This window comes from Ustilaginoidea virens, chromosome 4, assembly GCF_000687475.1.
Source record: "Ustilaginoidea virens chromosome 4, complete sequence".
Classification (NCBI taxonomy): Eukaryota; Fungi; Ascomycota; class Sordariomycetes; order Hypocreales; family Clavicipitaceae; genus Ustilaginoidea; species Ustilaginoidea virens.
Genome location: NC_057319.1, coordinates 4,213,387 through 4,238,695, shown reverse-complemented (window position 1 = coordinate 4,238,695; position 25,309 = coordinate 4,213,387). Strand labels below are relative to the sequence as shown.

General features: G+C 55.3%; 8 protein-coding genes across 8 annotated transcripts; 3 read left to right on the top strand and 5 right to left on the bottom strand.

The window, feature by feature from the left end:
- Positions 1-198: 198 nt before the first annotated feature.
- UV8b_05609 (uncharacterized protein) lies at positions 199-3,478 on the bottom strand (the record flags this gene model as incomplete). The annotated part of the gene is made up of 5 exons (XM_043143106.1): positions 199-1,536; positions 1,640-1,975; positions 2,048-2,281; positions 2,346-3,359; positions 3,467-3,478. The coding sequence occupies 5 exons, from the start codon at positions 3,476-3,478 to the stop codon at positions 199-201; spliced, it is 2,934 nt and encodes a 977-aa protein (XP_042999039.1).
- Positions 3,479-4,143: 665 nt separating this feature from the next.
- UV8b_05608 (uncharacterized protein) lies at positions 4,144-5,457 on the bottom strand (the record flags this gene model as incomplete). The annotated part of the gene is made up of 2 exons (XM_043143105.1): positions 4,144-5,345; positions 5,439-5,457. 2 exons carry the CDS (start codon positions 5,455-5,457, stop codon positions 4,144-4,146), a joined length of 1,221 nt encoding a protein of 406 aa, XP_042999038.1.
- Positions 5,458-6,491: 1,034 nt separating this feature from the next.
- Positions 6,492-9,249, top strand: UV8b_05607 (uncharacterized protein; the record flags this gene model as incomplete). The annotated part of the gene is made up of 3 exons (XM_043143104.1): positions 6,492-6,723; positions 6,781-8,961; positions 9,029-9,249. 3 exons carry the CDS (start codon positions 6,492-6,494, stop codon positions 9,247-9,249), a joined length of 2,634 nt encoding a protein of 877 aa, XP_042999037.1.
- An 822-nt stretch (positions 9,250-10,071) lies between these two features.
- Positions 10,072-12,759, bottom strand: UV8b_05606 (uncharacterized protein; the record flags this gene model as incomplete). The annotated part of the gene is made up of 3 exons (XM_043143103.1): positions 10,072-10,331; positions 10,421-12,298; positions 12,381-12,759. The coding sequence occupies 3 exons, from the start codon at positions 12,757-12,759 to the stop codon at positions 10,072-10,074; spliced, it is 2,517 nt and encodes an 838-aa protein (XP_042999036.1).
- Positions 12,760-13,701: 942 nt separating this feature from the next.
- UV8b_05605 (uncharacterized protein) lies at positions 13,702-15,069 on the bottom strand (the record flags this gene model as incomplete). The annotated part of the gene is made up of 3 exons (XM_043143102.1): positions 13,702-14,117; positions 14,204-14,861; positions 14,989-15,069. 3 exons carry the CDS (start codon positions 15,067-15,069, stop codon positions 13,702-13,704), a joined length of 1,155 nt encoding a protein of 384 aa, XP_042999035.1.
- Positions 15,070-15,837: 768 nt separating this feature from the next.
- Positions 15,838-16,709, bottom strand: UV8b_05604 (uncharacterized protein; the record flags this gene model as incomplete). The annotated part of the gene is made up of 3 exons (XM_043143101.1): positions 15,838-16,232; positions 16,398-16,558; positions 16,687-16,709. The coding sequence occupies 3 exons, from the start codon at positions 16,707-16,709 to the stop codon at positions 15,838-15,840; spliced, it is 579 nt and encodes a 192-aa protein (XP_042999034.1).
- A 1,408-nt stretch (positions 16,710-18,117) lies between these two features.
- UV8b_05603 (uncharacterized protein) lies at positions 18,118-18,636 on the top strand (the record flags this gene model as incomplete). The annotated part of the gene is made up of 1 exon (XM_043143100.1): positions 18,118-18,636. The coding sequence occupies one exon, from the start codon at positions 18,118-18,120 to the stop codon at positions 18,634-18,636; it is 519 nt and encodes a 172-aa protein (XP_042999033.1).
- Positions 18,637-24,123: 5,487 nt separating this feature from the next.
- On the top strand, positions 24,124-25,020 carry UV8b_05602 (uncharacterized protein; the record flags this gene model as incomplete). Its single annotated transcript, XM_043143099.1, has 2 exons — positions 24,124-24,252; positions 24,427-25,020. 2 exons carry the CDS (start codon positions 24,124-24,126, stop codon positions 25,018-25,020), a joined length of 723 nt encoding a protein of 240 aa, XP_042999032.1.
- Positions 25,021-25,309: the final 289 nt, after the last annotated feature.

Here is a 25,309-nt window from a genome sequence, read left to right as displayed (position 1 = left end):
CAAGCCTTTCACACTCAGACAATGATCGTGCATGTCACAGGGCCTCTGCATCCCGTTTCGTATTTCCATGCCCGCTGCTCAACCTATTGTCATCATCATGACCCGCGCATACCAACATCAGCACCTACATCAGCACCCCGTCACCCGTCACCGACGACCCGCCACCCGCCACCCGCCACCCGTCACCCCATCACCCCATCACCCCATCACCCCCCGTCCAAACCACTTCGCCACCGTACCGAACCTGTCGTCACTGCCCTCCAGCTCTGCCTTGAACAAATCATGCTTCTCCGCCGCCTTCTTCTGTTCCTCCCTCATCTTCCTGATCAACTCGTTGCCTCCCGCACACTGTGGACATTCCACATCCTCGCCTTCTTCCCCTTCCCCCCCCCCTCCTCCTCCTCTTAGACATCGCTGGTGAAAGCTGTGTTTACACAGGAAATGCACAGCAGGTAGATCCAGACCCTGTCCGCAGTCCGAACATCTCGTGGCTTGAAACACGGCCGGCTTGGACCCCAGATCGGCAATCTCGGCCCGCCGTTTCTCCGTGTCGCTTCGTAGAGCTTCTATCTGCCGGCGGTTGTCGTCGATCTCTTTGCGCTCGCGGAGGATGGTCTCTTGCAGATACGGCTTGATCATGCCTATTGTGGCAACGCCACCTCCCGACGACTGGCCTACAAGGGTCTGCACCACCTGCAGGGGAGCCATGAGCCCGTCCCTGTCGATCTTGGACAGCACGTTGGCCAGCTCGTCGGGGCCTGCTTCGTCGAGCACTTTGGGGTCCGACGTGAGGTATGCAAGGGCAGCCGGGTACAGCTGGGGCTCGTCGGGGCCGTATTTGCGCAGGGATTTGATGGCCCCCCTCGTGTCCTTTGCCGATGTGTATGATCTGAAAATGTCAAAGAAAAGGCCTGCCTGCTCCTTGACCAGCACTGTGCCATCGCGGAAGTTGGACAGATCCGACAGGAGCAAAACGCTGGAGCTCTCCATGGGCACGTGCTCTCCCTCAATCAGCTTCTTTGCCTTTGCTTCCCACTCTTCCCGATGATGGCCCTTTTTCTCGCCGGCTTTGTAGAGGTACATTTCGAACAGGGTCGTGTACAAATCGCTCTTGTCTGCAGCCTTGAGGTCCTCCTCCTTGAGGCATGCCTCGAGAAACGTGATAAATTCGTCTGCGTGGTCGATGAACGAGGAGAACGCTGTTCTTGGCGCCGGGACCTTGTATTTGGGCGGCGCGTCTTCTTCCTCACTCGCTTCCACTCCGTTTTGCGGCAGTTGCTTATTGTAGCTGGGAGTGCCCGGGGAGGCGGCAGATGAGGCGCCAATGTACGGAAATGGTAAGTAACTGGACAAATTCTGAACCGCGCTGGCGGCTCCAGATGTGAATCCGCCCGTCGATGTCGGTTCCCCCACAATGGGCACTGGCGTCTTCCTTGGACGGAACTTTCCAGTATAGTAGAGAACAAACAGCTTCGTAGCCTCTTCAGGACAGTTTTCGATGAGTACTCGGGCATACTTTTGCATGCAGGGATACGCCTAGGGAACAATTAACCCCACTGATGCGGTCGTTTGTGCGACGACGTGTATTTGATTTGGTGGAGAGAGAAAAAAAAAAAAAAAAGAAAGAAAAACAACATACCACTTCCGGATCCTGACGCCATATATAGTCCAGTGCCTCGGCATAACTCTTGGAGTCCTCAATCAGAATGTCAACTACCAGTTCAGTCTCGCCATGCCTTTTGGCAAGATATGCCGCCTGCTCATAGTATCCCCCCTGCCTGCACATTGCGATGGCTGTGTCCAGGTCAAATTTCAAGTCCCCAGGGGATTTGATAAACTTTTCCAACTTGGCAATGTCTTTCAGCTTGGCGTAGCAATTGAGTAAAAGGGTTGTGTGGTCGGAAGTGGCTTTTCGATGCTCATGTAGTTGCTCCAGGTATTGTATGAGGTTGTGTATTCGTTGCGTATCGAGAAACTGCTCCCGTCAGATTCTTCTCGCAGGTCAAGAGAATCGGGGCGGTTTATTTTCAAAACAGGGCTGGCGTACCTTTCGAATGACCTGAGATGGCTCTGTAGTGTCGATGGCGCGAATGTATTGTACCATGGCCCCATCGTAGTCTGCCTTTTGGTAAAGATGGTCGCCAAATTTACGATAGATGGCGCTTTGCTGTTGGCCGTCCAAGCCCGAATTTTGCGCCAACTCGATCGCGAGAGGAAACATGTTGCGTTGAAACAACATTTCCAATCTCTGCTGCAACGGTTTCTCATGGTATCGGTAAACCTGTCGAAACATCAGAACACGACACACGACCCTTTCCCGCCTCGACACCCTGAATCCAGCCTACCTTGCCCTCTTCCGACATGGTGTACAGGTCGTCCCAGACATCAAAGACGAACCGCACGGGTGAAATCATGGTCTCTGAATGCGCAATAATTCTGAGGTCCGGTTCCAGCAGCACAAACGTGGTTGCGGTGAAGAGATCCTCGTGGCCGTTGCTCCCAAATCGCCTCCTCATGCTGTCGGGATCTCTCCCGCTGGCCCCAGACGGCAAGCATTTCAGCGCCACGTAGTTTTCATACATGGCAATCATAGTCTTTTGTGCCTCATACGCCTTTGGGGGCCCGCGCCCATCCATGGTATACGTATAGATGGCATCGTCCCTGGCCACGACCACATCGCCCGTCTCCTTATCAAGCGCCATGCACCCCCAAGCACATCCGATATTCTCCATGATCTTCGGAGGTAGCCCTTGACCCTTTCTAGACAGACCCAACTTCAAAATCCTCGTCGTTGTCGAAATAAAAAGCGTGGTAAGCTTCTCATCTGTCGCCAGCTGCACCCCGGTGACGGGCTCCTGGGACTCGTACACAATCCTCTGCTTGGTACCCAAGTCGTGAACAAGGTCGCCTCGAATAACAGTCACTGCGCCGTTTCCAAAGCCCACGGCAATCTGAGATAAGTCATGCAGCGCCGCAAAGGCAGAGATTGGGAATTGCCGCCTCCCATTGTTGATGGTCAGCGTGCTCAGGCAGGTAGGCATGTTGGTCTTTTTCACCAGCTTATCCAGCGCCCAGGCCTTGAGCACCGGCTCGCTGCTCAAGTCTTCGGCGACAGTGACGAGCAAGCTCGTCCCCTCAACCTGGCGCATGTGGGTGACTCGACCGGTTTCGTGGGCCTGGAACTTCCTTACCACCTTCCAGCTCTTGCCGACGATGCTGACGGACCCGTCGTTGCCACCTAGGAAGAGGCTCTCGGAGCCTGCGCAGACGCTGGATATCTCGTTGCCTTCGAAGAGCTGGCGTGCGTCGTCATCGGGGAGGGACACTTGAGAGACTTGGAAGAAGTCGAATGACTTCCACTAGAAGCTTGTTAAACGGGTTCTGCCGACTTCTTTGGCTGGACAAGTTTGTTTTTCTGCCCACCAGCCCGCCAGCCCACCGCCCCCGGGGTGCTGCTCGTACATACCGAAATGGCCATGGTGACGCATCAGGTAGGATTAGGTGATGAATCCAAATTCTGCGGGCGGAATGGAGGTGTTGGGTTTGAGAGATGGAGGCTGGGAGCTACGAGGCGCGATGACGACGGTAGGATTACAGAGCATCTTCGCCGAAGCTTGGCAGTGAGTGGCGAGGCCCCGGCGACGCAGCCTTGGGTACCTTGAGGTTACCTAAAAGTACTGCAGCTCCGGCTAAGATTCTGCTGGTTGCTATGTTCCTGATGTTCCAACCAGACTTCTAAGCCACCCCTAGCGCCTTCTGACAGCATCAATGATGCATAGCATGTATTGACGGTTGTGCACTTTAGCTATAAACTGAATAGCGGCAATTCCAAATCTTATTCTGGCTGGCAGAGTGCAATGCATCGAAACAATAAATTTCGGCGGCGCACAACTCGAGTAGACTGAGGCGCAACCTCACAAGGCAAGCTTAGGGTATCTCGAATTCAACTCCATTCACCGTCCCATGAGCCCATTAATAGCCATCGATCGTCATCCGACGACGATATGCCATACAGGCTTCGATTTCCCTCCCCCCCACCAAAGAAAAAAAAAAGAAAGAAAGAAACAACAAAAAAAACTTACAGATAAAAATATAAAAACCCCCGCATGTAAGAATCAGGTTCCATAGCAAAACACACATCTTCTATTCCTTGTTAACTGCAGCTCTTTCGGCTTCCTGCTCATCCTTGACCTCTCGCGTACTAGCCAACGGGTTCGCAACACCTCCGATGCCCCCACTGATACTGTCTGGCCTTCCATGTGCCATAGGCCCGCCCCTAACGCTGGATCCATCGCCTTGCTTGGCAAGAGTGCTGTTCCTTTCGCTGGCGAGGGCTGGCGCGATGCCCGTTGTCGAGTAGATGCTGTTCCTTTCTGCTCCAAGACGTGAACCGCTACTGGCCAATCCGGGAGTCGTTGGATACCCTCCCTGCTCAATGTTCGAACTGAGAACGCTGAGAGGGAGACTTTCGCGGCTGCCGCCCCAGAGCGAAGAAGGTGCCAGCGCGCGGACAGATGCGTCCGTGTCCATTGAGCGACGGCGGCGACGCTTGCTGGAGGAAGCCAGTGTCAGGATAGAGGCGTTGTCTGTCAGCAAGTTGTTTGCAGTAGCTGTAGTGTACGTCGTTGGGGCAGTAAAGGCAGCCAGGTGAGGTGGTATAGCAGACGCTGGAGAAGCGGTAGGGAAAGGCTGGCTGAACTGGATGGACTGAGTATTCGTGTTGGCGTTGGTGTTGATGGTGCTGATGATGGTGTTGGTGTTGTTGGTGTTGTCGCTATGGTTCTGAGACGATTGGGCGTACGGAGCATGTCCATTTGGGCCGAGGGATTGGATTGTCGTCAATGTCGTAGTCAAGGATCGAACGGACGGCGCTGGACTGGAAAAGGTGCTGTCACCGCCTCTTCGCCCGTCCAAGCCTCCGCCAACTGTGCGACTGGTCCCCCCGAGGGAGCTGGCTCCGCCATGGCTTGGAGCCAGAGATTGCGACGCTTCGTTCTCTGTTGACATAGTGCCCGCCATGCTTCTGGCCCCGGCTGTTGCGGGAGCCAAGCCGTCTACCGAGCTATGTGTGGGTCGGTCCAGTGAGGTGGCACTTGCTGTACGAGCAGTGGTGAGAGAGTAGGAGCTCTGAAGGTTGGCATCACTACGACGATGGCTGCTACCGTTGACCTTGCCGTTGCCATGCGTATCGCTGACATGACCGGATTGGGGGTAGGGATTGTTCAACTTGCGCCCGCGCCTCACTCTCATGCGTCGTTTGGGATGATCGCCGTCTGAGGATGACTTGAAGTTTGTCAATTTCTTGACCCACGTTGAAAATGGCCGTCGTCGATGCGCCTGTTGATCTGCGTCCGAGTTAGACAACGGTTGCCGATGGTGCTGGGAACGGACTGCAGCTGTGCTGCCCGGGATGTGGCTAGGATTGCAAGTCATCTTACCGTGGGGTTCGTTGAGCATATCTGCTGCCATGGGAAGAGGAGCAGCGAGGCTATAATGCCGGTGATTCTGCTGTGCCGGTGACGCTATTTCGGCCAATACCGATTGCTTGCCGACTTGGGACACCCGGTTCGAAGACGTCTGACTCGAGCTGTCAGGAGCAAGACGCCGGCTGTCGCTTCTGTGGCTGACGTTGCTGATTATATTCGATGGGTTTGGTTGGGCGCGCGGGCGTGGGCGTCAATCGCTCGCGTGCTATGCTGTTGCTGTGCTGTTGCTGTGCTTGCTGTTGCTGTGCTTGCTGTTGCTGTGCCGTGCTGCGGTTCAATTCTGCGCTGATGCGTTGGATAAATACCGTCTATGACGACGAGTGTGTTTGAGGAAAAAAGAAAAGAGCATGAAAAGCCAGGCGGAGTGCGAGACACTGCTGATTATGCAGGCTGGGAGTGGCCATTGCCATGGAAGCATTCGGATGAGTCGGGCTGCCTGGAAGGATCTACGTTGGTTGGTACTCCGTACAAGGGCGTGGGCGGTCCACAACCACAATCCACCAGACAATCAGTTGACAACTGAATGGGTCTGGTCCTGGTCCCTTGGAAGGATGTAACCCGCTGCGGGCCCGCTGCTGCTTGCTGGGCACCAGCCTGGCAACAGCCTGGCACTTGCCAGGCTCATGCAAGTCCGTTGGTGGCGTTGGCGTCCCCACCGCCGCCCTACCGGAATCCGTCAGCACTACTCCGTACGGAGTACAGAGTACTCCGTATACGCCTTGGCTTCTGGGCGATAAGGAGTGCGGGGCACAAGAGGACAAGAGTACGGAGTACGGAGTACCAGAAAGAACGAGGCAGCGAGCTGAGCCCCACTCTTCCATCCGCCCGCAGGTAACACGACCAATGACATTAAACCTGGCACGGAATGCAACGCCCCACCGCACCTTCCCTTTGGCTCCTGTACCTGACTGCAGCTCTCGTCTCTCGTCTCATCATCAATCAACGAACGGCAACATCAGACAACAGCATCACAGACGTCAAAGGCATCATGGGGACGTGTGCATCATGTCCATCAGGCCGCTCCCACAAGGCGCCGTCGACAAAATCCAGTCATCGGCTGCGATTACCTCCTTGAACGACGTGGTGTGCGGCCTCGTGAAGAACTCTCTTGATGCAAGCTCCTCGAAACTGAACATACATCTCAACTTTGTCCTGGGAAATTGCACCGTTGACGATGACGGGACTGGAATCGACGCAAGTGAATTCGAGGAGACTGGCGGATTGGCAAAACTGCACCGTGCGTGTTTTAACATGACGATAGCACGAGGAACTCCAAACTGACCCGTCTCGTCAGATTCGTCCAAGATGCCGCCAAATGCGACGACTCATGGTAGGCATGGCAATTTTATCGCTTCTGTTGCCGCCTTTTCACTTCTTACCGTGGTTTCCCGTCGCTACAGGCACGAGACTCAAGCGGCCGTGTCCCTCCACAACGGTATAGTTCTGTCGCGACGTGTCCCGCCGCCGCCAGATGAACGATTCGAAACTTTTGCCGCCGGAACGCGTGTGTCTGTTCGTGATCTTTTTGGGTCGATGCCCGTGAGGGCAAAACAACGTGCTAATTTGTTTTCCGAGCGTGCACGGATCGATAAAGAGTGGGATGCTCTCATCAAAGAGGTTGCCAGCCTGTTGCTCGCATGGCCATCCGAGGTATCGATTTTGCTGAGGGAATCCAACACGCAGAGAGAAGTTCGGCTGAGGTCTGGAAGCACCGATATCGTGTCCCGGACCTCGAGATTGTTCACTCAGACAGGCTTGGCAGGGATTGAAGATGCACCCTCGTGGGTACCTGTGTCAGCATCTAGCCGCCACGTGAGGATTAAAGGCGCCATTTCTCAAACTCCTGTCGCAACCCGTCGCTGTCAAATCATGAGCCTCGGAATCCGGCCCATCCCGAATAACTTTGGTACAAACGTGCTTTACGATGTAGCAAACAAAATCTTCAAGGCTTCGAGTTTCGGATTAGTCCAAGATGAAGACCTGTCGCCGGGGCCGGGGCGACAACACGGAAAAGCAAAAAAGGGCATCGAGCGATGGCCAATGTTTTACTTTGAGATTCATCTTCTCGGCAGAGATGGTTGCTCAGCCCTGGAGATAACCTTGGGAGACTCTCAACACACCTTGCAGGCCATTATTGACCTGCTCAGGGTGACTTGCCACGGATTTCTGAAAAAGCATTGTCTGCAGCCTAAACGTATCCGTCACATGGCTGCAGATTCAAACCAACCAAGCACACGCTTTGGCTGGAGACGTGGGTACAACGCAGCAAAAAGCCTGGCCACTGCTGTTACCCGCCCGTCTTCTGACGCAGCTCCGAATCCCGAGCTGACCCTTCCATATAGCCCATTTGACGGGTGGAATCACATCAAAGTCGGAACAGCAGTTGGTGTGAAAGAAGGAGCCCAAGTGGTGGTACGTCAAGATGACACAAAGCCCGCCATTTCAGCCGCAACAGGTTCCTGCCGTCGCCTTGCGGGGGAAAGCGGAGCCATGTTGCGCAGGCCGTTCGATAAGGTCGATGAAGCGAAGGAACTTGTCGATACTCAACCGTCAGCACAACCTGAGATTGGCAACGTATTGTCTGGAGCGCCCGTCACCATTGGCACGGGCCAAGCAGAGAGCGCTGGTCAGCCCAAGCCAGCGATGGGCGAGGCCACCGGGCGACGCTCACAAGCCTTGGAAGGGTTCCCAGAGCCGTCAGCGCAAGAATGGCTCCAAGATGTTCTCCGTTGTTGGAAAAATCCCGTGTTCGAGTTGACTGAAATTCCGATACCAACACTACATCAAGGCGGTCCCGATGTGCAGCGGGTAGTCGAAATGAGACGCGAGGGCCCCACGAGCAAGTATTACTCGAAGCAAAATGACGTGCAATTTGAAGCCGTCGCCATGGGACTGAATGGCCGACTGTCGCGAAAGACATTGTCTGATGCAGAGGTGCTCGGCCAGGTTGATCGGAAATTCATTCTTCTCCAGTTGCCGTTGCACTCGCCCTCGGGCAATCCAAAGGCGGACCCGTCGTCGGCTTTGGTCATGCTCGATCAACACGCAGCAGATGAGAGATGTCGCTTGGAGAGGCTGATGTCGGACTACTTTCCACCCCAGAGTGGTCCTCTACGCGCCTTTGTAGAGATCTTGGACCAGCCAATCACGTTGGAAGTATCCGCCAGGGAAAGGGAATTGCTTGATCGTTTCCACACCCATTTCGACGCCTGGGGGATTGCTTACACAGCCAAGCCAGCGGAAGAGGCCAAGCCATGCACGGTCAAAGTCACAGCACTTCCACCCTCCATACTGAGGAGATGCCGGAGCGACCCAGGGCTGGTCATGAACGTCTTGCGAAAGGAGATTTGGAAGCTGGAGGAGAGGGGCATGCCGCCACCCCTGCCGGTGCACAAAGCCGGCAACTCAATGGTTTCGAGCTTTCACAACTGCCCGCACGGGATATTGGAACTGCTACATTCTCGGGCATGCCGAAGTAAGTAAAGCCTCGCCGCATGGGCATGGGCATGTATACGCACCAAGGTGTACCTGACGCGCGATAGGTGCCATCATGTTTTATGACGAGCTCACAATGAGCGAATGCGAGGGGCTCTTGCGGCGCCTATCCGAGTGTGCGTACCCGTTTCAGTGTGCGCACGGTCGACCAAGCATGGTGCCTCTGGTCGATATAGGGTCAGGCAGTGGTCGACTTGGGCGATGGAGCGAAGCAAGGTCCGAGATTGGACGAGGACGGTGGAGGAAATGGCTTCATGGCGGTGGCTGATTGTATCTCGTAGTCGGCCCTCGATAACGGCAGTGGCCTCGACCACTTTCTTTTAGCGCGATACTGTATGCCGCTATTGAATCCTTGAGCTACCATAGAACGTGCCTCTTTTTTCATTCCGAAGCCCACCCGCGCAAATCAGCCCACAGCCACTAGAGCCTTCACAGGCATATGAATTAGCGCCAGGAGAAACTTGGCCAAACGCCCAAACTCGTTTGATATCACACACACACGCGGCCGACCACCTACGACCCGCGTGCTCAAAAGAGACTCAATGATGAAAAAAAAAAAAGAAAAAAGCCCCGATGACATGGCCAAAAAGAGCACCCGAGGGTGGAACGTGGCTCTCCCGCCGGGAATTGAACCCGGGTCTCAAGCGTGACAAGCTTGCATACTGACCACTATACTACGGAAGACGGATGGTTGTTCAGCAACCACTGTAGCGGGGCGTGGAGGTCGGCCCCGCCATCACGGTATATGAGGCCGTTGCAGGACCCGGCAGAACGCACGAGCTTTTTCCTGGCCTGCCGCCCCCCGGCCCATGGTACATAGCGATTGCGATACGGAGTACACGCCCGTCATATGTATGGGCGATATGCATTTCACCGGGTCGCCGCGGCGGGCTGGTCCATCCTGATCGGCTAGTACGTGGTATACCGGGTCCCCGATGTGCTCTACCTCGCCCACATGCTAGATTCATACAAAAAGCCCCAGGGACAAGAGGGGAAAAAAAAAAAAAAAAACGAGGAAAAAAAAAAGACAAAAGAAAAAAAAAAAAAAAAAAAAGGTAAGAGAACCCCGAGTGCCGACGAACCGCTCGCATCACCGCGCAAACACCTTGACCACTCCGTCGCCGCCGCCGCTGACGACCCATCGTCCGTCCTGGCTCCAGACGCAGGAGCAAATGCCCTCGCCGCGCATCACGCGGTGGCTTGTGATTTCCTGGGTGCACGATCTCTTTTCCAGGCTCCAGAATCGCAGCGAGGCATCGTGGCCGGCGCTCACGAGCTCCCGGCCGTCGGGGCTGAGCGACAGGCTGGAGATGGCGTCCGGGTGAGCCAGCATGTTGTACGTGCATTGGCCTGGACTTTTGCGTTAATCGTGTGGTCATCTTAGGGGTGGGACATTGGGGGGGGGGAGAGTATGCAGTAACACAGCAAATCATGCTTACCGCTGTTGGCGTCGAAGAATCTGACGTAGCGATCTTCGTGTCCCGAGATGATTGTGCCCTCAACGCCGGAGTCTGCAATGGATCGTCCGCCGGTGGGACCGCCGCCGCCGGCATTCTCGTCGTCGCCTCCCATGCTGCCGCCGTGGTGCTGATTGCTCTGGTCCAGGCCGCTCGTCGTTGCGACAATGGCGTTCACGCCCGTCTTCATCGATCCGTCATACGTCTCCATGCTGTCCATCGAGCCGACCTGTTCGCCTGCCTTGGTGTCGTAGACAATGACTGCGGCGTCCGAGTAGGAAACCACAAAGGTCTCGCCCGAGGTGCCCAGAGAAGCGATGCTGGTGGGGCTGGCCTTGGAGCCATCTGCTCGCGAGATGACGTGGACCAGCGTGTGGTGGAAGGGAGAGCTTGACGCGACAGTGGCCTGGGGTGAGGTGGAGAAGCCGCTCCCAGAGCTCATGGAGTTGCCGCGGACGCGACCGCCGCGTCCCGTCATGCTGCGGTTCGAACCTGGCTGCGGCGAGCTCAACTGCGGCGGGGCGCTCACGGACCAGAGCCGAACCGTTCCGTCTGCGGCCCCGGACACGACGAGGATGCGATCTGCGCTGCCGTAGCGGCTCGACGTCCCAAAGATGGCACCCAGAGTCGCGGGCAGCACGCAAAGAGCCCACACGGCGTCTGTATGGCCCTCCAGCGTGGCCTTGGGATCGACCCGCCCGCGTTCCCAGACACGGATGGTCGCATCTTGACCGCCCGAAAGGATCCATCCGTCGCCCAAAGCGCGCCCTCCGGTAGAGAAATTCGGCGCCGGCGACCAGGAAGTCAGGCTCAAGACTGACCCGGAATGGCCTCGGTGGGTAAAGTTGGCAATGACGTCCAGGTCAGAAGCGGCTCCGCCGAAGGATCCGGCGTGGCCGTCGAGTCTCGGGATGTGGAATCGTTTGATCATGCCGTCGTCCCCCGCGGTGCAGATTTCGGGCTCTCCCGGGCTCCCACCGCCTGAGAAGATGACGGTACGGACCGTATCCAAGTGGCCCCGCAAGCCAAACCTCAGCTTGAAGCTGCCGCTGTCCGATTTCTGAGCAGCGCCGAGACTTGGCTCGTGCTCACTGCTGCGTCTCCTCGACATGGAGCCCTTGCGCCGGTGCGCGCCACTGGGCACCCTGCTGGGCGACTTGGGCAGGTAGTCGGCATTGGGGAACGCATCGGTATCGGGACGGTTGCTAGCAGATTGGAAAGTCTGCTGGGCGGCACCCGGTTCGGGGAACGCGCCTTCCGGAAACTCCCAACCGTCAGGATCGGAGCCGGGGACGGGCTTCTCTCTCGGCTCGGGGTTATCACGCATACCGCCCAGAGCCTCCGCAGCCTGGCTGGCCGCCAAAGAGTTGTCGTCGATGGCATGTGTGGTTACCGACGGCGCGGACCAGCAGTCGCTGGATGAGCCATACATGGCCTGCTGGTTATCGCCGGCCGACCGAATCATGGGCTGGGGCTGCAGGTCGCTCTGTCGGGTCCCGAAATTGGATGGAGCTTGCTGCATCTGCGGAGGGGCATTTTGGGCAGGCGGCTGCCTGGTGCCCATGGCGTTGAAATCGTGCACATGGTTTGCCGTCGGCCGTTGAACGGGGTACTGTCGCTCCAGGTGATGTTGCGACGGGGGCATCCCAAACGCTTCGGCTTCGCGCATATCCTCCATGAACGGCAGTAAGGGCGAATCGCGAGGTGGTGGAGGGTTGGCAGGTGTAATCATGAGATACATGAACTCCGACTGGCACTGATCGAGAAACGTCTTGAGCTCATTGCGTTGCGTGTCGTCGTCAGGTTTCTCCATCTCGATGTCTTGGACTCCCGGGACATGGTGCTTGCCGCCGAGCGAGGCTAAATGGGGCAGAAAACCAGCATCGAGAGTTTGATCAGAATCAACGGCAGGATGACGGCAGCGGTGGCGCGTCTGACTCACATTGAAGCTTCTCCTGAATCTTGGCCGCACGCTTGTTCTTGGCCGCGTCCTTGTCCTCCTTGGCCGGGGTCCCCTTGAGCTGTCCCGCCTGGTCCTTTACTTTTCGCTCCAGTATTGCAACGTACTTCTTGAGCGCTTTCTGAGTGGCATCCGCTCTCCGGGCCTGCCCTTCGAGATGAGCTATCCTTCCCCTCATTTCCTGCTTCTCGATTTCCCACGAGTTCCGTTCCCGCTCGTGCCGATGCCATTCCGTCTGCAAAAACCTCATCACACCTTGCAGAGTATACTCTGTCGCCTGGGGCTGGTTCGGCCCGTTTGGATGGCTTCCCACGCCCGCTTCCATACCGCCCACGCCGTTGCCAGGGTTGGGGCCCATCATGGCGCGCCTCGGTGAATGGGCGGGCTCATGGAGAGCCTGGGCCAGGCGAAAGAAGAAGACGGGGGGGGCGCTCGATTTCCTCGGACAAGGTCCCTGAGCCGGGCGTTGATGAATACGCTTACGGTAGCGAACGTCGCGTATCGTTGGGTTGCGATGGCACTTGCCGAGCTGGTTGGTAGCTGGTGCGGGCTGGGCGAGGTTGGGGAACAAAACTTGAGTTATGTGTGCGTTGAGCAGCAGAGCAGCCAGACCTTCAACTTGCTTCGAAGCTCCAACCAGACCCAAGGTGTTTTGCTTGTTTCCTTGCTGGGGGCTGCTAGTGGGTTAGCCCCGGCCAATCAATGGTTGTGGACGTGGACATAGCTCTGTGAGGCCGCAAGGCAGCAAGAACTTGACGCCCCCCTGAAGCCACCAGTGGACAGGGACAGTGGACAGGGACAGTGGACAGTGACAGTGGCAATGACGATGACGCTTTGCACTCTGGCGTCAGTTCGGGAATTTCAAATCACCCATCCTCCTAGCATCCGTCTCCTGGCAGTTGACCCGTCGAGCCATACGGCAGACTCATTCCTCCTACTGTTCTTTGCACGCGGAAGCTGGAGCCTGTTTCCATCTTGCGGTTGGAAGCTAAAATCGTTGAAAACATGGGAGTGGGATTGGAAACCTCGCGCCCGCCAGCCATTCAAGACATGAACCCTCCTCAGTCGGGAAAACCATGCAATATGATTATATGAAAGAATCGAAGATTGTACACACTTCCACATGTGCCGGCTATGTACGTATACGACAACACGCGGTGAGATTCCGCTCCGTACGCTCCCAAAAAATAATATCAAGAAGAAGAAGAAGAAGAAGAAGAAGAAGAAGAAGAAGAAGAGACAAAAGGCAGCTGCAAGCCAATTCAAAGACGACTTTTTTGCGGCCCAGACATCTCATCAGCTCCTACAGCTCCAGCTCTTCCACCTCCATACCACAATCGACACAAGTCTTGATCGTCATGCCCTCCTCATTCTGCACCGTGCGTCCCCATTGATGAACGTGCCTCGCATCCCGTATCGAGTCGCCAAACTTGCTTGCCCCCGACTTGTCGAGCGTGCCGGCCTGCCGACGAAAGGCATCCGTCCTCGTCTTGCGCTTCAGATCCAGGAGCTTCTCCTTGAACTTTGCCTCTTTCCTCGCCTTCTTGTGCGATTCCCTCCGCTCATATTCGGCATCCAGCGCCTCAGCCGACCCCCACTTGGTCCTGAGAGCGTACTCCTCGACCTGGAAGCGCAAAAACAGCATCATGTCGTGCCAGTGTGACTTGTGGGGATTCGGTCGCGACAGGTGCGGCAGCAGCTCTGGGTCTCGCAGCTCGGCTAGGAAGAGAGAAGAGAGGTTAGACCACTGGTGAACCTGGCTCCTTCGGGGGACAGGAACGACGGCGAGAGTGCAAAGGACTTACGATCCGTCAACAAGTAATCTTGCTTGCACTCTGTCTTGGTCAACAGCGAGTACTTTTCAGGATGCGCTTCTTTGCACTTGTTGCACACGGACGTGTGAAAGACTTCGTTCCAGACAAAGTCAATCTCTAGGCTGCCGCACTCTCTGCACTTTTTCCTCTTTTCCGCGTCGTCCAAAACACTGAGGCCGGGTTCGAACGGGCCTGCTTTCTGCCGCTGGAGCTTCCGGATGAGCTGGAGGCGCTCCCACTCCTGCACAGTCATGTCTTTGGGCCGTTGCTCGTCATCCGGCCGACCGGCCTTTTTGGCCCCGAGGGCGTAGTTGTGGGGGTCGTCCTCGGTGGACAAGAAGCCGCCCTTTGTGTCGGTCATGGAGCTCATGTTGAAGTCGACAAACTTTGCGAATTTGCGGGCCGGGCGCAGCGCCTCGGGGTCGCCTTGGTGGCGCCCGTCGCGGTTGGTCCCCATCTGGGTTGAGGAGGGCGCGGCCAAGGACGTCGAGTCGTAGGGGCGCTTCCCCGTCACCGACTTGGAGACGTGGACGTCTTTGGTAGGCACATGGCCCGAGGCGGATTTGGGGCCTGCCGGGGCGGTCCCCGCGGCCCGATGTTGCGCTTCACGTTGGTCCCGGATCGCTTTCGCGCGCAGTCTGTTTTGCTCCTGTCTGGAGAGTTAGCTGGCGGTGTCGGAGGATCGGTCAGCGGGGGAAAGCGGGTATGAGGAAGATCTCGATTGCGCCGCAGGGGCAGACGGACAGACGGATGGACGGGCGGACGGACGGACGTACGATGCGTCTGGTGACCTCTGGGGTTGGTGGGGATGCGACAGGCGGAGGTTGCGAGGGAGGTGGTGTTGCGGCTCGCTGCATTGCGGGTGGCGAGTGTTTGAGTGTTTTAGTGTTTGAGACGGAAGAGTGAGGACAATGGCAGACTGGCAGACTGGCAGAGGCGGGAGTGTGAGAGAGGGGCCCCGTGAAAGAAGGGGTTTGATGAAGAAGTTGTTTCCGACGGTTAAGATGGCTGATGTCACTCGGCCGGTGGGGTTGAGCCGGGTTGAGGCTGTGGGGCTGGGCTGGGCTGGGCTGGGCGTGGGATGAGTCGTCGGCCCCATGGCATGCATGGTGAAGGAGTAGTACATAACTCAGTAGTTTGGCATCCAATGCAGAATGGCGATGCAGGTCAATGGACGTGACGTGACATACTTTGTGCCGAGTGGCAACATTGCCCGGCAATGTCTGTTCTTGCCGAAATTGCCCAAATTGTCCACGCTGAAAGCTTGCATCTTGTTGTTTACTGGGTGTCCATGGTCAAACCAACGGCGAGCTCGTCTGGACGCGGGATCATGCATACAAAAGGCCGTGTAGGTGTGATTGCCAGCTTTTCTCCTTGCCCTTCCTTTCTTTTCCTTTTCTTTTTTTATATCAATTTTATTGCCTTTTATTCCCTTTTGCAGGACAGTTGCAATTCACCATTGAAAATTCCTTGCCTGGGACACCAACCAGGCAAACGGCACAGTCCCAATCCCGAAAACACACCCTTTGCCAGGATCGATAAAGTAAAATGTCCCTCTTTTGGACACAACTCTTTTTTTGGCAAAAGCCCATCCCCCTCACCCAAGCTGTGGGCCATGCGCAAGTCTACTCCTCCTTGGCGCCGCCACGGCCAGACTTCTCGGCAGCCTCGACGGCCTTCTTGTCGCTCTGAGCAGCACCCTGCTGCATGGCGCTCATGAACCCGGCGGCAGCCTTGAACGGGCGCTTGAGGTCGCCAATGGCAGGCTGGCCGTAGACGTGGATCTTGGTGAGGTTGCTCTCGAGGGCCGACTTGACGGGCAGGATGGACTGGATCAGCAGAGGGTTCGTGTACTTCATGTACAGGTGCATAAAGGCCATGATGGCCATGCCCATCATCTGGCCGCGGACGAGAGCCTTGAGCTGGTCCTTGTCGTACGCCTGGATGGTGGTGGTGACGAGCTTGCCTTCCTCGGTGGAGCCCATTGGCGGCGGTTCGACGTACTTGAGCGTGGTCAAGTCTGCAAAGCAAAAGTGAGCAACAGATGTTTTCTGTTTCTTCTTCTTTTTCTCTATTGTTTTTTTTTTTTTTTTTTTTTTTTTCCTTTTTGTAGGGGAGGCTCCAGCTCCGACAGGTGCGCACGTCGAACAACCGGCACAGCCGGCGAGCCCGTGTGCCCACTCACCCTTCTTCTTGTTGATCTGAGCATGAATGTACAAGTACAGCAGCGCGATGAGGACGTTGCTTCCCAGGTACACGGCCCGAACCGTCGTCAGGACGCCAGGCTCGTCAAACGGGATCCGCTTCGATACCTGCATCATGCCCAGCATGATGAGCAGGTTGGTGCTAGGCCACATGTCAGCATCGTTTTCCAAACCGGACAGCGACCCCCCCAATTTCTTCGTCGCAAAACGGCGCCACGAGACGCCGACGGCGAGGCCTTGCAGGGCGGATCCGAACAGCGCAGGACTAACATTTGGGGGCTGAGACCGGCCATTGTGAAGAGGATCTCGCAGAAGAGGTAGAAAACGAAGGAGAAAAAGCCCCAAGCCGGACGCAAGAGATGGCGGTCGAGGATCGTAGATAGGTTGAGCTGGGGTGGAGAGGAGGTGCGGGTGCAAAGGTGGAAGCCCAAAAAGGTTGCAGTGCCAATGCCACAATGGGGGGGGACGTTGATTTTTTTTTTTTTTTTTTTTTTTTTTTGCCTTTTCTTTTCCCGCTGGTCTTCTTCTGGCACATCTGCTCTTGCGGCGTGCAGTCAGCCCTGCCTGAATGAGGCGAGGCGCCACGTCTTCCCACAGCGGCACAGCCTCGCCGACGCCCTTTCCTGGCAGCCTGAGGCTACTTGCGTTGCCCGACCTGAACTAACTTTCCGCCAGCCGCCAGCCTGCCTTGCTCGCCAAAAAGGTCAAGCACACGCCAGGCATCCCTTTGAGCCAAAGCATCTCCAGCAACCCTGCCGTCAAGAGTCAACACCCACGAAAGACCACCAAAGACCACCAACCTGTCCGACGTATCTTGGCCTCTGGCCCGACCGCCGAGGATGCCACCCACCCGGCTGCCGTTCTTTGTCTCCAAGGCCGCCACACGGCAGACCTCAATCAAAGCACATGCAATCTTGCCCGTGTCAGCCCTACGATGACGAATTGCAGAACTTGACATCAATTGACTTCGAATTCACGCCCCCCCTCCCCCCCCCTCCTCGGCGGCTGTTGACGTCTTTGTCACCTTCAGCGCCTCTCCCCGTCTTTCCTTGTGCTCTGCGTCGCCGTAGTTGCCGCCTTTCTCTTTGTCGCCTGGCGAAACACAACAACAGCCCCAGTCGAGCGGCTCCTTGCACGGCCCGGCTTTCTCTTTTCTTGCTTCTTTGTGTCGCCGGCATGTTCAGTCGCAGGCAGCGGCAGATGTCCCGCAGCCTTCACTGTTCACTTCTCCCCGACGGGACAGGCCTGGTTTCCTGGCTAGAGCCTGGGATTTCGGTGCAACCTCGCCTTTGTCGCCGGGAACAAACAAATGGAAAATTACTGCAGAAAGGAGGGGGGGGGGGGAGGCGGAATGGCATACAAGACGCAAACTGTGAACCATGTTTGAACATCAGGAACAAAACAACAAAAACTCCCAGGGAATAGCCACGGTTGAAAGAGAGGGGCTGTCGCATTGTCTCTCAACTCTCTCCCTGTGAATCATTCCCCCCAGTCTGTCATTATATCAGTACAGACTCCCCCAGGTGCCGGAACCGAGAAACCAGCTTCAACAACACGATCCAGCGCGACAACCCGTTTCCGCATGGCAGCGGCCCGCACACAAGAGGAAACAGGCAGACCAACGATTCAAAAAGAGCAGCAGTACTATAGCCCGGCGTTCCATTGGTAGCCGGTTCCCACACAGTTTCTGGTGGCACGAGCATGTCTGTTTACGATTTGGAAGATCGAGAATCTCGCTTCCTGGTCAGCTTCAGACACTCCCGTCATCGCGACCAAGGCGACAGTCACCTTCTCCGTCGTTTCACCCGTCATCTGGACGATATGGTGCAACACCACCACTACTACTGCTGCCAAGAAGGCCCCGCGGCGGCGACGCCTGCCCCTGCGCCTGCCCCTGCGCCTGCTCCTGCCACGAATACGTTTCAGATCGACATAGTTGACCAAACCCCCAACAGGATCCCAGCTCGGAATGGCAAAGAATGGCGGGCCGAGTTTCCCCTTAGTTTCAAAGCAGAAGACATCATAAAGTGCCTCACGTCAAACCCTGGCAAATACAAGATCATGGTATACTGGGTAGGACAGGGCGGTGTAACAGAGGAATTGGCTTTCCCCATCAGGGGAAGGGAGCTCCAGGAAAGGGGCAGGATGCTTCAAATCATGGAACGGCAGGCCGTCAATAAGGAAAGACTCATCGCCTTCGCGCCGGGGGATCTGTCTTAGCCAAAGGTGCCTGATGGTCGACCCCTGACCTCGCCTGCCACCGAGTACCGAGTGGCAACGGCTAGGCTTGCTTCGTCCCGAAACCGTCAGGGTGAAACGTACCTTGGACCTGTCATGTCTTCAAACAGCCACCGCGGCAAATCGGAGGATCGCTGGTGGTCCGTCTTCCATGGCTGTTTGGTCATTGCAAATGCTGGCGTCGCAAAAACCGCCCCGACTGTGAAGCAGTCTTCATCCGCAGTCAGCTGCGGATCAGCCTCGTGTGGCTCAAAGATTGACATGTAATAGGATGCACAACCAGATTCCTTATTGTTGTTCTTTGATGTTTTTCTTCTTGTTCTTGTTTTCCTTTTTTGTTTCTTTTTTTTTTGTTTTTTTTTTTTTTTTTTTTTTTGCTTTTTCCCTGAGCAATGTGTGGGGTGGCAGGGCGAGCAACGGTCATTGATTCGGTTCGATGCAAGTTGGTGATGGTGATGATGGTGTTGATGGTTGCGGTGAGACTTGCAACAAATTCTGTAGCTACTGCTAATTTCGACATCGGCTTTTCATGGTACGCGTGTAGACAAGGCTGGTTTGCAAATCTGAACTTTTGTATTGCAAATAATTCTGTGCTTGTTCCTGTTGTTGCATCACAAAAGAGGCGCAGCCGACCGGCCCACTGATTTGTGCAGCGAGGCCCGTCTACCTTCATATATATACATACTTGGTGACACCTGTGTATGTTGCTGCTTGGAAAGACACCGGCAACGGTAGCGCAGTAGTGTGTAGCCAAGTGCCGGAAACAAACCTGGGGGGAAAAGGTATGCTGCCTAGCTCGAGTTCCAACGCCCGGGAAACACACATGCGGATACCCCTCGTGAGAGTGTTCAGGGACTTTGTCTAGTAATGGTGGAGTCTGGGGGAAAGCACTTCCTGTCCCATGTATGCTTGCTTGTTCAGTTGTTGATAGCAACAGGTATGGAGCAAGAGGTGCAACAATGTTTGACGCCATGGTGGGTAAAGGGTTCGGCTTCGTCTGCTCACTTCCGCCTCGCCACCACCGCCAGCGCAGGCAAATGTTGCCATGATGATGGCCATCCTGACGTATAAGCCAGCCTCTGCCACCCTGTTTGAGTCCAACGGATCAAGGATAGTGTTCTATGTCAAGCCTTGGCCGAGCGGAAAGGTACGTGTTGTCGAGTAAAGACTGATCAGCGCCGTCTGTCTGAAGCACGTTCAGTTACATGGCTGAGGTAGGTGGCTGAAAGATCTCATTATCGACGCGGGCGGCACATGAGCCAGATGTCAGGCTCTGCCTTTCCGGAGTGTGAGCGGAAGAGTCACACTTACTGCCTTTGCAGCCCGATCAAAGCGGTCGAACCCCAAAACTGACAATTCGCCAGTTCTATAGCTGCCCGGTGTAGACACCCGCAGCTTTGCTGTCCTCGTCCGGGTCGGAGACAGGGGAGATGGTTTTTGCCACCTTGACTAACATGATGCAAGACTGCAGAGTAAATCAAGACGGAATGCATGCCATCGGAGAATCGATCATCAAGTGCCAGGACTGTGCGACAATGCGAGCTTATAAAATCGAACGCGGCGGGACTTCCACCTTGTCCGACTCGCTTTCCCAGGCTTTTCGAGGCCAAGCAAGATTAAAAAGCGGGCAATATAAATATGCAGTAGCATGTCAACGACGTGATACGTTGCCCGTTGCTTGACGTTTTCGCCCAACTATGCATGTCAAAGATAAACATTGGTGCAATGCTGACAGACTGCCGCCTTTTGATTCAGACGTCTCCAAAGGCTATAACCAGATCAACCCTAGCAGCACGTCCGGGCTTCAAATGGATGTTTCGGCACTTGCTAAATTGGGCGGTATACCTACTGCTTCCAACAAAGATATCCAATGACGTGGTACCAGAATGCCATCTTGATCAGAAGGCGCCGACGAGAAATGGTCCAGTTACAACCCTCTTGACCCTACTCGACCCCCAGACAGGGGCCAAGCCATCCGCTTTCGGGATTACTGAATGATCAAATATCTGTAGCCAGGATGCATCCTGCAGCAAGACTTCATTGAGGCTTCCGCTATCAGGGGCTCTGAGCGGCATGCGAAGACTCGACCACACACCCATTACGAGGCTGTATAAACACGAGCTGTATACTGGCAGAGCCATACATACAGCTGCAGGGGCCTCGTATTCTTCGACGATGGGAGCGTTACAAGCAAAGCTGCGCAGCCGCTCGGAGTTTTGAAAAAAGTGGGAAATATAACTAGCACTCCTGGGTCAGTCAGTGACTTTGGCTACGGGGATAATTATTGTTTCTTCCACACCGCAGTGCTTTGCTTGCGGATAAGACAGCACCTAGGCTGTCGTTCTTGCTTTGCATCATCTATCCCATCATGGCGTATAAATCAGAATCCTACCCTCGACTTTTAAATGCAAAACATTGTCCATAGCGTCTCAGGTGTCTGATAGGCACTTCAAGACGGTACTCTGCCAAACATTTGTTGACAGCCCATGCGAGCATACGGTATGCAGGTATGTCTTTTATAAGGTGACCAATGAGTCGCGCGTCCAACTAGCCTTTTCCTGCCAGCGCAGATTTCCTCGAGGTCAATACGGCAACCGGACGGTCTTTGATATAATCGACCTTTAAATTGCGTTCCCTTGCAACTCCGATTGGTTTGTAGCCTTGCTTACCATCGCCATTGATGACTTTTCACGTCTTCCCGTGCGCTGGTTGCCTCTGTGGCCACCAAGGATGTGTGTGCGTGGCTCAGGGGTTCAACAAAGGATAGCCAACTTGGCTAACCTCGAACTTATTAGCCGCCATGAAAAAAAAAAGCAATAACAAAGAAGTGAAAAGAATCACAGTACCTCGTCCGGAATGATGAATGATTCACCTCGTCGAGCGGGGTTGGGAAAGTGTGGGTAGGGCGATGCGCTAGACCAAGCAATGACAAATGTTATGTCCACCCCCGGTATAAATGTCCGGTAGAGCAATGGGGAATCAGAGAAAAACCAAAAAGGGGATAGTTAGTAGTGAGAAGCACAGCTCAAACACATGTTAGATTAACAACCATGGGCCCATGGTGCAAATGAGCATGGCAATATAATCAATCATAGATGCCATGCAATAATGCCTGTTCCGATCCAAGGCACCGCCCGATTCCCGACGGGTTCTCTCATTGGTCTTGGAATCTCAATCGGAGTCATGTTGCAAATGTTCATCAGCGTGAGTCAACAGTAGCCATCATTGTAGCGGGCAGCTGTCACTCCGCCTTTGAGAAGAGCGGCACCCCCATGTTATGAGCAGCGAGGACTCATTAAGCGTGTCTCAGCGAGAGACGGACGCAGCGGAGGATCGTGCAGTGAACGAGCTGGGGGAGGTTAGAGCGGGAGTAGCAAGTCGAAAAAAGTGAAGTGGCAGCAAGGAAAGGAAACAGGGACAACTAGCTCATGGACAGTTGCGGAGGTGACTTGGCCTTTGCAGCGAAACAACGAGCGGCATGCGAGGGCGGGCATAACGTACCATACAGATAGGGCAGCAGGCAGCAGGCAGCAGGCAGCAGGCAGCAGGCCGCAGGCCGCAGGCCGCAGATGAGTCAGTCCACTGGTGCCTCGGTCGACTACCAGGTAGGTAGGTAGGTAGGTAGGTAGGTAGGTATGTATGTCCTGGCGGGTGGTGAATTCAAAGTCAAAACTTCCGAGAGCGCGAACAGGCGAAAAGGCGAAGCAGAGGACTGGAGTGTAGCAACCTGACGGAGGATGCATGTCGTATCGATGTACTAACCAGTTACGGACGGCTGTCAAATAGGAAGGGGTCGATATGAGAGGCAGGTGCTTCCTGGTGGGGTCCGTTCAGTGCCTGCCTGCCCTGATGCTGATGACCCCTTCCTTCCTTGTCCGTGGCTGAGCCCGCTGACTGTGCTTGGGAAAAAAAAAAAAAAAAAAAAAAAAAAAAAAGGGAAAAATGGGGTCGGCAGGTCCAAGCTGGCGTAGCATGGCTTGGCAGGCTAACGGGCACTTGGGTACGATTACTTGGAGGCTAGCTTGGCAGGAGAAAATTAAGGGTGCCAGCATTTGAAACCCCTTGCCCAACTGGCCTTTGACTTGAAGATGGCTAAACTCCCCGGGACGGTTGTCGCAATATTTCATGTCATGTCTGCTGAGCATACATACCTAGTACATGCTACATTAGCACATGCCATATAGTAATCATCTAGCGGGATCGCATTGAAATCGGATCCACATCCACTTTGCCGATGCACCCCTTGCACAGGAGGCAGTTGAGCACTCTGACTCGGGTGCTATGTGAGTTCTTAGCTTGGGGAAACAAGTGGGCGACGGCGACCGGAGGTCCCACCGGTAACCCCGGGGAGAAGGGGGGGGGGGGGGGGGGCCGCCGCTGGGAAGGTGGAAGTGACGCCTCTTGCCTTGTATTGCTTTTGCTTGCTTTCTTGCTTTCTTGTTTTCTTGCCTTGCTGCCGGGCTTGTTCCCTGTCTCTCTCTCTCTCTCTCTCTCTCTCTTTTCTCTCTTTCTCTCTCTCGCTTTGCCCGGTCTTGGCTGATCCCGCACTTCTGGTAAGCTTCTTGCCGACATGACGATCCCTGCCCGGACATGGACGACCAGACCAGCCTGGCCGAAGTTTGACAAGAACCCCGAGCTAACAGGTAGGTACTTCGTAGCCCGTACTACGTTCTCTTAGGTACCTACCTCTTCCCCAAGGTATCAATCATACCACCCAACTCCCAAGAGGCAGCTGGCCCCGCCTGGCCGCATGTGCTTTGTCGCAGCCCGCGTGCCTGCTTGGGGAAAAGGAAACAAGAAAAGAAGGAAAGGAGGAAAAAGAAGAGAAATTTGAAAAAAAAAAAAAATATGGGTGGAAATAGCCCAGTCAACAAACACCCACGCCCTTGCGCTGCAGTATATACTGATATACCGACCCACAGGTACCCGGTACCCGGCTCCCTTGCCTTGCTTTGCCTTGCATACTAGCCAGTTTCGACTTTCGACTTTCCCTAGGACACGCCTCCCTACGATGTCACGATAAGCTTTACCTAGTCCCCGTGCTATTTATTTGCGGGGCGTGGGATGAGATGTGCGGCTGCGGCCGCGGCCAACGTTACTCCCGCCTCCACGGGTGCCTGCTTAGTGCTGCGACTTGCTGTCGGTGCTTGCGATTAGTATTCTATAAAGGGCCGACACTATCTCAGCCTTGCCTCGTTGCGGCTTGTAATGCCCGGTGATGTTTATTCTCGAGAGCATATATTTCCTCGCTTGCCAGTTTCGGTGGCTTTGGCTTTGGCCGGTAATTGATGTTGACGCCGCTGTTGACAAGCAGTTTCAGTTGGGTAGTTGCTCTTGGGCAAGCAAAGCACCAAATCGAGTTTATTGACACTGCTGTCTCTTCCTTTTTTGTTCTTATATTGTTATTCCCTTTCCCCTCTTATTTCTCTCGCAAACAAGGGGGAAACGAAAGAGAAGCATCATAAGACCATGGCGGCATTCACCACGTTCCGATTCAGCCCCGAAACAGGCGAGGCCCACATCCTCAAAGAGTCTGACGATCCTCGGATTTTCAACCAGAATACGCATCAGGCTTGCAACAGGTGCCATGATAAGAAAGTGAGTGTTGGTTTTTGCCCTAGTGGGGTTTGCCCCGTCATGGAACAAGATTTCTACCCTTTATATGAAGCCTTATCCCGTCGTAAACCATTTGCGTCACCCGCCATGCTGCATCATGTACTTGCCCCCCTTTTAAGGAATTCTTTGCTCGCTACTAACTGTCGCCTCGTGCAGCTGAGGTGCAGCGGAAACAAGGACGGATGTGACCGCTGCGCTGCGTCTGGATTCCACTGCGAGTACAGCCGCCCCGGGTCTCGCAACTCAAGGAAAAGTAGACAACCCGAGCGATATCCGTGCAGTTCCAGAACCGCGGAAGCCAAGAGCAGCCCCAAGAACTCGTCTTCCGCCCAAGCACCGCGTCCGTCAAGGCGCGTCAATGGCCAGACGTCCCGCGGCAACTGCGGGCCTTCATTCTCCTCCGCCGCAGACGTCAAGGGCAGTGGCGGCAGTCCCTACTCGATAGCAGGCAAGTCGAAAAGCGGACAGGCCGTGTACGGCATGGACGTGCCGGCGGCCCTGGCTCCATCCACGCACTCCAGCTACCATGCGTTCGCGCCGATTGCCGACTATGCCAGCCACAGCCAAGACTTCTCGCAGCACTGGATGGTCCCCGGCGCCACCGCCTCTGCCAGCATGAGCTGCCCTTACATGCTGAGCTCTGGCCAGGCTTACGGCCACGACGGGAGTGTATACGTCGACTTTGCCAACCACCCGGCGTACGATGCGTATCACAACGACCCACGGCTTTGGGACCTGAGCCACCAGTAGCAAAGACGGCGCGATTTTTTCTTTGGTTTCAGCGTGTACATCAGCATTGCAGCAGGCCACATTCTTGCCAAATCCAGCCAGCAACTCAACCGTGCCAAGTTGCCGGCGTGCAGAGACCCAAACCAGCGCTTTACGACGGTGGCGGAAAATCCAACCTGCTATAAAAAAGAAACAGAAAAGGAAGAGAGAGAGAGAGAGAGAGAGAGAGAAAAGAATCTCGGTCGTACGACAGCAAGCGGAAGCAAAACTACATAGAGTGCTCCAAGTCCAGCCAGCGAGTTTTCTGTTT